General features: G+C 34.6%; 2 protein-coding genes across 2 annotated transcripts; both read left to right on the forward strand.

The window, feature by feature from the left end:
- Positions 1–4,909: 4,909 nt before the first annotated feature.
- On the forward strand, positions 4,910–6,254 carry LOC131607504 (uncharacterized acetyltransferase At3g50280-like). The gene has a single exon (XM_058879509.1). The coding sequence runs from the start codon at positions 4,926–4,928 to the stop codon at positions 6,249–6,251; it is 1,326 nt and encodes a 441-aa protein (XP_058735492.1). The 5' UTR covers positions 4,910–4,925; the 3' UTR covers positions 6,252–6,254.
- A 6,382-nt stretch (positions 6,255–12,636) lies between these two features.
- Positions 12,637–14,536, forward strand: LOC131639352 (uncharacterized acetyltransferase At3g50280-like). Its single transcript, XM_058909861.1, has one exon. The coding sequence runs from the start codon at positions 12,854–12,856 to the stop codon at positions 14,201–14,203; it is 1,350 nt and encodes a 449-aa protein (XP_058765844.1). The 5' UTR covers positions 12,637–12,853; the 3' UTR covers positions 14,204–14,536.
- Positions 14,537–14,862: the final 326 nt, after the last annotated feature.

The following is a 14,862-nucleotide window of genomic DNA, read 5'->3' on the forward strand; positions in this document are numbered from 1 at the left end:
GTCATAGCATGGGTTATTAATCGTCATTCTTAAAGTTTGTCGTATCTCTTATTTTCTTAAATGTACCGTTTATTCGTCGTACTGTTCATTATATTATGTAATGTTTGTACTGTCAGTATTAAATGTTGTACTATTTGTCATACTGTTGCTTAATTATTCAGATAATATTTTGTGTGTTTTCTGCTAGTCAAATATTTATTTTTTCTGTGCATTAAATGATTTTCAAGGTTATTATCGGTAATTTTGCTCGCGTACAGTAAATATTAATTATTTATTATGTCTGTGTTTTTTAACAAGTCATGTAAATAAACTTTCATCTTTCACATAAAACAAAAACAACAAAAAGAAAATTAACTTTGACTGTTGATTTTTCACTCTAGCTGTTACATGCATGAATAGTCAGTTGACAGTCAAACTGCTGACAGTACAATTCTCCGTGTTTTGTACCATCAATCAAATCAAACTTTTGCATTTCAAAATTCCAAGATTTTTGTCCTAGAAGTCTTCTGAATATCACATGATTAGCAGAGACTCAGCACTGCACAAAAATCAGGTACGCTTAACTGTCTCCTACACAAACAGTCCCTGATTAGGGTTTCTTGTTTTTTCAGGAGAAACAATTTTTTGAGACCTCAAATGGATTTCATGGACCTCCATATATCTCAAAGTACCATCATACAAATTTTCAGACTTCAATTCACTCAGACGCACCGTCAGCAGCTCAAACAGTCAACAGACGACCCGTTTGACCAAAAAGTCAACAGACAGTCAAAAATGAATTTTTTTGTCAACATCCATATTTTGTCAAAGGATTCATCATTTGATCATTGGATGATCATAATTCATCAAGGAAAGATCAAAAATCAACAAAACCCTAAGATTCAAAATTAGGGTTTTCTCCTAAAAATTCAACTGAACTTTGAGTGGTCATAACTCTCTCATCCTTCATCCAAAAAATTCAAACCAAAGCTCATCTTGAAGTAAATTCAATTATATTTCAAATGCAATTGGTCCCATGGTCATTAGGTTCACCATTTGAAAAATATGAACCAAGACATTACAGGTCATTTTCAAAGTCAACAAAAAGACACTTTTTTCAAAAGGATACACAAGGAGCATCAAAAATTATTTTGACATGAGACCAAAGACATTGGTTAGAGGACTCTTTGAGGTTTCCAAAAAGTGAAAGATCTCCTTCATATGACAAAAATTGAGGGATTTACACCTTGTTGAAGTTGGCTAAATTTTGGGAAAATGCATAAAACCAACATTGCTCAAAAATGTATTTTTTCCAAATGGGGCCAAGTTTTCATGGTTCAAACATGTTTTCCATGATATTATGGGCCTCCCACGACCAAGACAAGGCCCACACCATTTTTATCCATTTTTGGTTTAATTTTATCCTATTTTAAGATTAAATGAAAATGGAAAATGGAAGGATAATGGATAGCTTAGTTTCTAAGCATGAGTCATCCAAGAATCTTTAATTTTCTGAAGAAGATTGAGGTACAAGGCAAGAGCATTGAAGAGAAGCAAGACTTGGTCAACAATTCAAAGGTTTTAATATAAAAAAATCAAGAATTCAACAAAGGCAACCAAAGGCTTCTTGGCTTCAATTCTAAGCACAACATAGCTTATAAATAGCTTAGAGTACTTCACAAAGAAGAGGACCACGAATTCAGAAGAGAATCTATGCTTGTAACCATACTTGTAATCACTTAAATTTTTAAAAGAAATTCCAAATTCGAATTTTGAATTCAAGTCAGTTTCAATACAAACTAAACATTCAAACACCTTCCTCAAGTATCACTGAAACTATTCCAATCATTTCCCAGCCTTGAAACCCACTGAACTAAGCACTACAGGTCACGATTTATTCAAAATAAAACCAACTCGTATCTGATCATTCAGGCATGTTTAACAAGATGTAGACATATATTTGAACTTAGCTTAATGTCCTGATCATTTCTGGACATTTAATTAAAGTTTGGGAGCCTGTACACGAAACTACCATTTTAGGGTTTCTTAGTTCAAATTTAGGGTTTTTCGTTAGAACCAAAAATAGGACAAATTAAGGGCATGGTTGAATTCAGTAGATTGAGACGAATCGAATGGGCATGTCGCGCCAAATTTATATTCATGTTTGACCCTATTCGCTATTTTGCAGGTTTAGAAGGTATCTATTACAGCGCTTTTATTACAAAAACGTTATTAAAGGTGCTGGCTGGAGGTTGAAGACAATGAGGTGTCCTCACCTCATTGGATAGAACGCGCGCGCCAGTGTTTTTGAATTCTGGGTTCCCATGTGTGCTTTACATCATCTTTCCATGTGACCTCAATATCTGGGCCGTCTGATCTCATTAAACTCTCAATCCAACGCATCAAAACACTCATCCTTACCATGGTCCTCATTTAAATACCACACCTCATCATTCATCTTTTTATTTTCTATTTTATTTTAATTTCTTTGTTAAATTAATTAAAAATAGTTTTAAAAATCCAAAAAATACACAAAAAATATTTTTAAGTTTCTAAAATAATATTTTATTTTCTGATATAAAAATATTTTATTTTTCTTCATAATTTGAATATTTTGTGTACTTAATTAGATAATATGCATATATTTATCTTTTAATTATTTTCACCCAATCAAAAATCATAAAAAAATTTGTTCTTTATATTAAATATTGTTTATATATTATAAACTAATTTTGTACATATTTTGAATAATTTTCTCTTCAAGTTTTAACTATTTGTGTAATTATTTATATAATTATGTATTAATTAACTTAATAGATTTCAAATCAAATTTAAAAAAAAACAAAAAAAATTAGTTTTGTTTTAAATTTAATTAACAAGCATTTTTGAACATATTTTGAACTTAATTTTTAGGTTTGAAATTTATTTTCATCTTTTGTCCTCATTTTAATTTAATTAATCATGCATTAATTATAATTAAAATCAATCATAAAAATCCAAAAACATTTCTTTTATATTTCTTGCAATTTAAATTCCTAGATAAATGTATAGGTTGTCAAATTCATGTAAATAGCGTAGTTTACATTTCCCGCACAATCGATGTAATAGCGTAGATTTACTTTCCGCATTTTAGATTTCCGCATTTTAAATTCCAGCACATATAAACTGCGTACATGCCAAAGATAAAATTGAATCGTTATATCACTAACTTCAAAGATAAAATATCTGAATCCAAACACAATCACACTTGCACCTCTTAGGGTAATCCCTTTCTCATTCTTTTCAAAATCAAAATCAAATTCTATTATTTCAAATGCAAAATCGAACTTTTGTTTATATCCGGTGAAAGGATAGATTTTTAAAGGAAATAGGATAAATACCTTATAACTCAGGGTAGATCTCCTAATTTGCTTGCTCAAATCAAAACAAACAAATCTCTCATATATCATTGTTTTTTTTTCAAAAATAAAACTTTCAAAAAGACAATACTTTGTATATATCCAAACAAGGATCATTATGAAGTTAACGCTCTTTTTTCCAAAGCATCTTTTGAAAGATAAAAACACTTTGTATACATCCGCACAAGGATCATTACAAATTCAATTTACAAAGGTATTTGAAACCACATACGAGCATTTAAAAGCAATTGAAAACAAGTGAGCTAAGCAAATTAAAGAGCCCATGGATAACCATGGATACAAAGGGTGCTAACACCTTCCCTTTGTATAACCTACCCCCTTACCCAGAATTTCTTAAAGGTCTTTTTTCTGTTTCTTTTATAAACCTTTTCTTAATTGGATAAAATAAAAGGTCGGTGGCGACTCTCTGATTTTCAAACACAAAAGCAGAAACAAAAAGAGTCAGTTCGCGTATCTCTCCGCGAGAGGTATGGCAAAAAACCGAGCGCGCGACACCTGCCATCTTGTACTTGCTTCTGATCTGATGTTTGTGTATACAACGTTTGAATATCATCAGAGTCAAACAGCTTGGTGCAGAGCATCTTCTTGTCTTCTGACCTTGAAGTGCTTCTGAGCGTGATACCATGAGAACTTCAGTGCTTCTGCTTCTGATCTCAAGTTCTTCTGATGCTTCCATAGACCCATGTTCTGATTCTGCTTTGACCATCTTCTGATGTCTTGCCAGACCATGTTCTGATGTTGCATGCTGAACCTTCTGAGTCAAAGCTTCTGAGCGCTGATTTGTGCATACTCTTTATATATTTCCTGAAAGGGAAATTGCAATGTATTAGAGTACCACATTATCTCATCCAAAATTCATATCCTTGTTATCATCAAAACTAAGAATATTGATCAGAACAAATCTTGTTCTAACAATGGTATGGCGCATTCACCCTAATTTCTTACCAATGCGCCATTTAGCTTGGCGCATATTCTAAGTTGTACTGCCAAACCTAGACCCTTTGATAAATTTTTTAAAAAATTAGTTTTTTTTTATTTATTTATTTTAACCTGGTTATTTAATTTTTTTTCACTGAATCATCTCTGTATATTTGACTCGAAATTAACATTATAACAAGTTTAACAATTGAGGGACGAAGATTAATTTTGTGAGTTTGACAAATCAGAAGATAAATAATATAATTAAATTAAAAAGTAATAAATGTATCCATATTTGGCAATTATTTTCTTATTCAAATCTTATAAAGAAAAAGTAAATAATATCAATTTTTTCACATATATATTACAAAAGTGTCTAATAAGAATCTGATCCAAAATGAACTTTATTAGATTTATAATCTTTTTACATTTTTATTTTTATAAAATTGATTTTACTTATAAATAATAAAATCCATTTTTGACCATTTTTTCATTTTTAACACCAAGACAACTTTGCTGACTTAAAAGCTTTAAGAACACCTATAAGAATGGTCCTCTACCAACACTTCTTCACACAACAAATTAAAATTTCTCATTCTTCATTCAATCATGGCTTCCATCAAACTCATATCAACCACTACAATTCAAGCACCAACTCACATACCTCAAAAAATCCATTTAACCCCATGGGATCTCTCATCTCTCCAAGTTGAAATGAACCAAAAAGGACTTCTCTTTCACAATCCTCAAAACCCAAACGACACATCAAACCAAATCCAACATCTCAAAAACTCACTTTCCTCAACTCTTGCTTTCTTCCCACCTCTCTCAGGTCGTCTCATCATCGATAATCACGGCGACGACAACAACAACAACAACGCCTCGTGTTTCATCCTTTGCAACAACCTTGGTGCATTATTTATCCATGCAAAAGCTGAAAACATAAGTGTCTCCGACACTCTTAAACCAAACTATGTTCCTCCCATTGTTCACTCTTTTTTTCCATTGAATAAAGTCAAAAACTATGAAGGCACATCAAAACCATTGCTTGCTGTACAAGTTACCGAGCTTGTTGATGGTATCTTCATTGGCTTCTCAATCAATCATGCCGTTGTGGACGGTAAGTCCTTTTGGCATTTCATCAATTCATGGTCTGAAATCTCACGTGGTTTCGATCAACCATCGAAACTCCCTACGCTTAATCGTTGGTTTCTCGATGACTCGATTGAAATTCCCATTAAATTTCCATTTAAAATAGAGGAAAATCTAAAAAATACTGAAATTGATGAAAACTCTCTTCCACTTGAGAGGATTTTTCATTTTACAAAGGAGAAAATTGCAAAACTCAAATCAAAGGCTAATGAAGAGGCTAATACAGACAAAATATCTTCTCTGCAAGCACTTTTAACTCATATCTGGCGAGCTGTGATTCGTTGTCACAACATCGACCTTGAAGAAGAAATCATGTATTTTTTAGTCATCGATGCTCGAAGCCGAGTTGTTCCGCAGTTGTCAGAGAATTACTTTGGAAATGTGTTGCAGGTTGGTGGTGTAAAAGTGAAAGCAAAGGAGTTACTTGTTGAAGGAGGGTTTGGAAAAGTTGCTTTTGAGATGAACAAGATGATAGGTTCATACAATGGTGATACTTTGAAGAGAAACTATGAAAATTGGGTGAAAAATCCAAGCTTGTTTCAAGGAAGGCTTAGTAATGTTAAGGCTTTGGCAACAAGTAGTTCTCCAAGGTTTGATGTTTATGGTAATGATTTTGGTTGGGGTAAGCCTGTGGGTGTTAGAAGTGGGGGTGCAAATAAAAGTGATGGAACTATTACTATGTTTTGTGGGGAAGAAGAAGGGAGTATTGATGTTGAAGTTTGTCTTTCTTATGATGTTTTGGAAGCTATGGGAAATGATCCTCAATTCATAAATATCTTTTAAATAGTTTATGGTTATGAAATGTTATGTGTTGTTAATTTGAGTTTTCATAGAAGTCTAAGCACAAATTGTTGATATTCAAGATGTTGTTTGATTTTTAAGAATAAAAATATAAGTTTGGACTTTTTAGTTTGTGTTCTGTTAGTCTTTGTTAATCCCTATATTAATGAATGGTTTTGAATAGTTTGATGTTAAATTTGAGATTAAAATAGAAGTTTTAGTCGTAAGTTTTTCTTTAATAGATATTCCCTTTCATTTGTCTCACAATAGACTTTTTTTTAATATTTTTTTTTTAAAATAATGATTAATTGTGTTGATTTTAATTTTAATGATAAAATAAATTCATTAAATAAAATAATTTCATTAATAATAAGTAATAGAGTAGTTATATAATTTAAAATATAATAAATAGGGGTAAGTTAATGGAAAAAAATAAATAATACATTGATATTAAAAAAAAATTGAGACAAATAAAAATGAGAAAAAGGACACATATTGTGAGATGGATGGAGTACTAATCAAGGGAATATATGTATTCTTATTTGTGAATTCTTTTATGCAGTCTACTCGCTCCGGTCTCCAATATAAACAAAAACAAAAACAATATATAATTATTACATGTCATTATTCTAAATATACCTTTATTTTTTTAATATTTTAATTTTTTTAAATATTTTCAAAGAAAAAATAGAGGTAAAATTAGAAAGAATATAAAACTTAAATGCATTTAAACATTTTTTTAAAGGGTAAATTTTTTCGTAAAATTGCTTATATTTATAGGGATCAAATTACACATGAAGAGTTATACCACGAGTACACTCGCTCAATAACTTCATTTTGAATAATTTTTTTTAAAATCAATGACATGTAGCTTATGCAACATAGATCTAGAATTTAGCTTAGCATAGTCTATCATTGATGCTTTCATTACCCTAAACTCATGACTCCCCCTAAACCTACCAACCTTTCTTCTAAAGATATTATAGAAGAAATTGTCAAATTAGCTCATCTTCATTTGGATAATGCAATGCAAGAAACTCAGCAACAACTGAATGAGAGATTTCATATGGCTGCTGCAGATCTAGAACAACAGGTGGGGCAGATTCATAGCAGATTTGATAAGGAGAAACAAATTTCTTACTCTAGGCATGAATCCATCATGTCCATCCTTAGCAAGATTACTACCCAAATGGAACATCCTCATATTGTTTATTCATATTCTGCAGCAACATCATCAGTTATCACACATACCTCCCCTTTTATTTCCATTGTAACAACACCTGCTACACATGTCATCACCCCTACCCACACCCTCATTCGTCATTCTGCCACTTTTTCCACCAACCCCACACAGCCCACTGTTACTGCACCCCCAATTTTACTACTGAACCCCCAGCCCCCTTTTCCGCCCTATATTTCAACCCCAAACGGTATGCCCTCAACTCAGACTTTTACACCCCCTTTTATACCCCAGGTCCCTTATCCTCACATTCTCCCTTTACCCCCATTTCAAAGCCCTAAACTTGAACTCTCTTTGTTTGATGGTTTCAACCCTTTAGATTGGTTGTTTCAAGTTGATCAATTCTTTATTTTTTATAATTTACCACCTGAACATAGGCTATCATTGATTTCATTTTACATGAAGGGATACGCCTAATCTTGGTTTAAATGGATGCATCAAACTAATTTGTTAACTGGTTGGTACTCTTTCACTAAGGCGCTAGAATTGCGATGAACCAAGCTATTGGCCTTACCAAAATCATTGAATCCAAACTTAAAGATTCCAAACCCAAACCCTTCAAACAGTCTCCATATCAATATCAAAAACCAACTAATTCAGTTTCCAATTCCACACCGTCTAAAACATCCACCCCTTCTATACCAAATCATACATCTCTGCCTAAAATTCAAACAAACCCCCTCTCAAAACTAACCATTTGATGTCTCTCTCAAGCCCAATTACAAGAAAGATGAGCCCAAGGTTTGTGTTTTAATTACGATGAAAAGTTTGTTACCGGTCATAAGTGTTCAACTAGCAGATTTTTGTTGTTAGTAACTGAAGAGGATCTTAGTGAGGACCACATTGAAGTGGATGATAACGTTGAAACAAGTGTAGAACCTGATTTGCATGATATGTATTTTCACTTGTCTACTCAAGCTATGGCAAGACAGTTTCCCCCACAAATTTTTAAGTTCAAAGGACTTATTAGAGGTATGTCGGTTATGGCTTTAGTGGATACGGGCAGCACTCATAATATCATGCAGCCCCGGTTTGCACACCATCTGAATTTAACAACTACCCTAATTTCCCAATTCTCGGTTATGGTTGGAAACATATCTCATTTAAATTGTGAAGGTATCTGCAACAATGTTTCACTCATTTTTCAAAAATAGGTTTTCAAAGTTCCATTTTACCTATTACCAATAAAGGGTGCAGATGTTGTTTTGGACATGGCCTAGTTATGCACCTTAGGTCTTATGCAAGCTGATTTTTCCATTCCATCTATAACTTTTACATACCACAACCAAACCATCACTTTAACAGGTGATTTGTCGTCATATCCCATTCACAATACCTTTCATCAACTCTGTCACCTTGTCCATACCAAGTCCATTTCCTCCTTCCACCTCATGATAATGCAACCCATAGATTCATCTTTCATCCACAACTAACAGACTCCACCCACACAAGACCTTCACCCTGAAATTATTAAACTCTTAACCACTTACCAACCTATCTTCCAACAACCAACTGGGCTTCCTCCACCAAGACCTCATAACCACTACATAAATCTTCTCCCAAATACTACCCCAGTCAATGTAAAACCTTACTGTTACCCACATTCCAAAAAAGATACTATGACCTCATTGATCTCGAAAATGTTAACAAATAGAACCATCACTTCTAGCACTAGCCCATTTTCCTCACCCGTTTTATTAGTTAAAAAGAAAGATGGTTCTTGGAGTTTTTGTGTTGATTACAGAGCACTAAACGCGGATACAATTAAGGACATATTTCCTATTCCTACTATTGATGAACTTTTAGATGAGCTAGATTCCGCGACTATTTTCACTAAGATAGACTTACGCTCTGGCTATCACCAGACCCGTGTTGCATCGAAAGATACGTATAAAACAGCTTTTCGCACTTTTGATGGACATTATGAGTTCCTAGTAATGCCATTTGGTCTAACCAATGCTCCTTCTAATTTTCAATCTGCCATGATTGGCTTGTTGCGACCTTATTTAAGAAAATTTGTGTTGGTTTTCTTTGATGACATTCTTATTTACAGCCCTAACTTTAGTGATCATCTAATTCATTTGTAGGTGATGTTTTAGTTGTTAGAATCCCATTCATTTTATGTGTTATCTAAGTGTGTTTTTGCAGTTGACAAAGTTGATTACCTTAGGCATGTGATATCAGTTGATGATGTTGTACCAGACCCCGAAAAAGTGAAAGCCATTTTGGATTGGCCTCCACCTTGATCTCTCACAACACTCTGCAGTTTGTTAGGCCTCACCGGTTTTTATCGATGATTTGTACGAAACTACGCCTCTCTCGCCGCTCCTCTCACCGATTTGTTGCGTCCCACTAAATTTACATGGAGTTTAGAGGCCCATCCAGCCTTTATAGAGTTAAAACATAAAATGAACGACACGCCAATGTAGGTTTTACCAGGCTTTACAAAAGATTTCATCATCGAAACATTTGCGTCGGGCGTCGCCATTGGTTCAATCTTGTTTCAAAATGGTCGCTCGATTGCCTTCTTCATCAAGAAGATGTATCCAAGGATGCAAGCCGTTTCGGTCTATCTCTGCAAAATATTTTCAATCACCAAATTCGTAAAGAAATGGCGTCAATACCTTATTGGACAAAAGTTCATCATCTACACTGATCAAAAGAGCCTAAGAAATTTGTTACTACAAAAGATCCAAACACCAGAACAATAAAAATGGAAAGCCAAGTTGCAGGGATTTAACTTCGATATTTTTTACAAACCTGAAGTTCAAATCTGGTTGCGGATGCTTTGAGTCGAAAGTTTGAAAATAATAAGTTGGAATCTGTAGTTCTTACGTTGCTTGCTTTCTCTTCACCCGCTCTGGATCTGTTATCAACACTTTGTGCATTTTATCAAAAGGACAGTGTGGGTTAGTTATTACTCAAGAATATTAAATAGACTGGAAAAGACAACAAATTGTATCATTTGACAAATGGTCTACTTTACTACAAAAACAAAGTCTTTATACATGATCTACCATAGTTGCGACAAAGTATCATTTTGGAATATCATGCCACACCTACTGCGGGACATCCAGCTGTCAAAGCCACCCTTGCGCGGTTAGGCTCTTCTTTTTGCTGGCCGGGATTTTATCTGCAAGTCAAGAACATGATTAAGCATTGTAACATTTGCCAACATAACAAATACGAGACACAAAAGAAAAGAGGGATCTTAAAACCATTACCGATTCCTAATCAGGTATGGGAAGATTTGACCATGATCACTCATTTACCAAACTCGTTCGGCCACACGGTCATTTGGGTAATATGCGATCCTTTGTCCAAATTTGTGCATTTCATTGGCTTACCCTCAAAGTTCTCCGCTAAGGATCTTGTAGCTCATTTCACTGTGGAAATCTTTCGACTTCATGGGATCTCAAAATCTATAGTTTCTTACTGCGACTCCCTCTTCCTCAGCATCTTCTGGAAAGAGTTTTTCAAACTCCAAGGTACAACCCTGAAATACAGCACTGCTTATCACCCCGAAACCGACAGACAAACAATAGTAGTGAACAAATCTATGGAAACGTACCTTGGTTGTTTGTCTAGCGACCACACTCGTCAATGGTTTAAGTTTTTGCACTTGGCAGAGTATTGGTACAATACCTCGTTTCACACCGCCATCCAGATGACTCCTTTCAAAGCCTTGTATGGACTTGATCCACCCACGATACCAGACTACTTAGCAAGATCTAGTCGTGATGAGTCCCTGCATGTATATCTGTAGCAACGCCAACAAGTTATTGTGCAGCTTAAAGACCATCTAAAAATGAGTAAAATACTGAAACAACTGCACGAAATCATAGGATCAATGAAGTCGTCATCGATTGTTTATTTATCCCATGAGATGGGAAAGGAAAACATCGAGTAAAACCTATAGGAGAAAACAAACAAAGGTCTTACGACCAAGAGAAAGGGTAAGGATGTCGGTTACGCAAGGGGAATGGATTAGCACCCCTCACGTCCGTCGTACTCGATGGGATCCGCTCTTGTTAGTCTAAATCTAAGGGTGTTATCTAAAACTCTAAAGCCTAAAACTAAAGGGAAATGCCTGCAAATGAAAGAGAAAAGAAACACGGGGAAACGAAAGAAATATATACAAGATTGTGCTCGTTCAGGCCCCGCAACCTAATGCCTACGTATCCCTTTCAAGAATCATAGTCTCTGTAGTTCGGCTCAAAAGTTATGATGTGTCTGTGTGTGTTTTTTTTAAATGAACGATGTTAAACGTCGCGATCCACTGCTTCTCGACCTTTGGAGACTCTCGCAATTGTCTTGGAAATGAATTAACACGTTTTTAAAGGGAAAATAAAATTAAATAAACCATTTAATCAATTAATTAAAAATTGATTAAATTAATTAATCAAAGTTAAGAAAAACCAATTAGTAAACTAATTGATTTTAACTAACTATAGTCAACTAATTAAAACAATATTTAATTAATTGATTAGAAAGTTAAACAAGTATGTACAAAAATAGTGATCAAATAAAGGACTAAAAATTAAATACATATTTTTGAGGGAAAGTGATTGAAATATAGACAAACAAATCCCACTACGGCCCAAACTGTTCAAAAATAGTGATCGAAATATAGACAAACAAATCCCACCAACCACAAATTGCCAGCCCTTTGACTCAGTACCCTCACATCCCCACTACGACCCAAACTGTTCAAAAACCTCTTAAGGCCAACAAACCCAACAACCACCTACACACTTCCAGCCCATTTTCAAAATTTTCACCCCTAGTTTTTTCAGCTATGAACCTTGAGGACAAAATTCTTTATGGGCCCGAGAATATAGTTAAGAAGTTATTAAGACCCATTAAAAAAAAAAAAAAAGGAAGAAATCAATTTTTTTAAAGGACTTTCTTATGAAGTAGGGGTGCGGTTAGTATAAGTATTCTGAGTATTTCAGGGCACATGGCCCATTTAATATATATATGCTGAATTAATAAACAATAAAGAAAAATTGTTTTATCATTTTTATCTCTTATGCAACATAGATCTATAATTTAGCTTAGCATAGTCTACTATCCCTCAAACATGCATAATGCTTAAAAACGTCAAAAGCGCAAGCTGCTTTAGGGAAAGTGATCGAAATATAGAAAACAAATCCTACGTGAATTATTGAAATTTTATGAGATACAAAATAACATGAAAGTCATTATCCAAAAGGTTGGATTTTTGGATGGGACACAAAAAGACCCACTGGCTTGTTGTACTATAGTTAGTATACCAACCTAAAAGAATATTTCATATTTGACCAGCTCCGTCTTGGTCTCCTCACCAATCCACACTCAACAGCACAAAGCTTCGTTTAATTCAATGGATTCCGTGAAAGTAATATCCACATCTACAATCCAAGCACCGGTTCACAACAACGGCAACTCAACTCAGAATCAGAATCAGACAATCGAACTAACACCATGGGATCTTCAGTTCCTCCCACTTGAAACCATTCAAAAAGGCCTTCTTTTCCACCAACCCATTCTCTCATCCAACCAAAACCACATCAATCATTTGAAACAAACCCTTTCAACCACACTCTCCTTCTTCCCTCCCTTAACAGGCCGTCTCATAATCACACACCACAACGACCAAAACAACAACAACGCTTCATGTTCCATCATTTGCAACAACGTTGGTGCTCTCTTCGTTCACGCTAAAGCAGAAAACACAACCGTTTCCGACATCCTTCAACCCAACTACGTACCTCCCTTTGTTCACTCCTTTTTCCCACTTAACGGCGTTAAAAACCACGAGTCCACATCACAGCCGATTCTAGCAGTCCAAGTAACGGAGTTAAGTGACGGAATCTTCATTGCTTTCACTGTCAACCACGTTGTTTCCGACGGTAAGTCGTTTTGGCATTTCGTCAACTCTTGGTCACAGATCTCAAATGGTTCTCAGAAAATAACTAAACTACCTTCACTTCAACGATGGTTTCCAAACGACGTTGAACTTCCAATACGCTTCCCTTTCACAAAAACAGAATCACAAAAGAAAAACAGTTTTAGAATGTTACCAGAAAGAATCTTTCATTTCACCAAGGAGAAAATAGCAGAACTGAAATCAAAAGCAAACGTAGAAGCAAACAACCAAACAGATGAAACTAAAATATCTTCACTTCAAGCGGTACTATCTCACATTTGGCCTCGCGTTGTTCGTTGCAAACAACCCGATCCACAAGAAGTTTTTCGCTATATGGTAATCATAGGTGCTAGACCTAGGATGGTTCCTCCGCTTGACGATGATTATTTTGGAAATGCTGCTGTATTTGATGGTGTGGAGATGAAAGCCGAGGAAATTCTAGAGGGTGGAATCGGAAAAATTGGTTTGGAGATGAACAAGATGATTAGGTTACATTGTGATGAGAAAATAAGGAAGAATTATGAGTGTTGGTTGAGAGTGCCGAGGTTGATAGAGGTTGGTGCTGTGGCAAATGGTAACTCATTGGCAACAAGTAGTTCTCCGAGGTTTGATGTTTATGGTAATGATTTTGGTTGGGGGAAGCCTGTGGCGGTTAGAAGTGGGGGTGCGAATAAGCCTAATGGGAAGATTACTGTGTTTGCTGGAGCTGAAGAAGGTAGTATTGATGTTGAAATTTGTCTTTCTTACGAGATTTTGGAAGCTTTGGGAAATGATACCGATTTTGTGGTTCCTAATTCTAAGTAATGTTTTTTCAAGGTGAAGAAAATGTGTTGTGCTTGTGTCTGGTTGGTATGTTATGTTGTGTGTGTTATTCGTAGGTATTCATGTGTCTTGTTCTATATGTTGTAACTGCATTTATGTTTAAGGAGTTGTTATTTAAAATTTTGTTGGTTTGAACTTGTTTATTAGGATATGTTCATCATGTTAACAATGTATGAGCATCTGTCACTTACTTTCGTGTTTCTTAGTTTGGATTTTTGTTGTCGTAATAATGAGTTGGATTCCTATCATGGATGAAGTGATGTGTGATGAGAAAAGATTCTTATTTGGTCAATGAAACGTTTTGATTGAATTCCACACCCTTTTTCTCCTTATTATTGTAATACATCTGTTTTTCCATTTATATCCAAAGGCTCTTAATAGCCCTCAAAAGTAATTGGCGACACAAAATGGGCCTGACTCACCTGATCTAATGTGCCTGCCTTATTCTGGGTTTTTTAAAGACGTGGAGTACTATATATTTTGGCATTTTTATATTTAAAATACGGTGAACTCTTATTTACCGAACTAAAAAAAAGTGGGTAAGATTAATTATTCTATATAATAATTATTCTATATAATAAATAATTAAATACATAAGTATTAAATTGTGTCATCTGATTGGTGGAAGGTACAATACCTAT

This window comes from Vicia villosa, linkage group LG1 (genome assembly GCF_029867415.1).
Source record: "Vicia villosa cultivar HV-30 ecotype Madison, WI linkage group LG1, Vvil1.0, whole genome shotgun sequence".
In the NCBI taxonomy this organism is placed as follows: domain Eukaryota; kingdom Viridiplantae; phylum Streptophyta; class Magnoliopsida; order Fabales; family Fabaceae; genus Vicia; species Vicia villosa.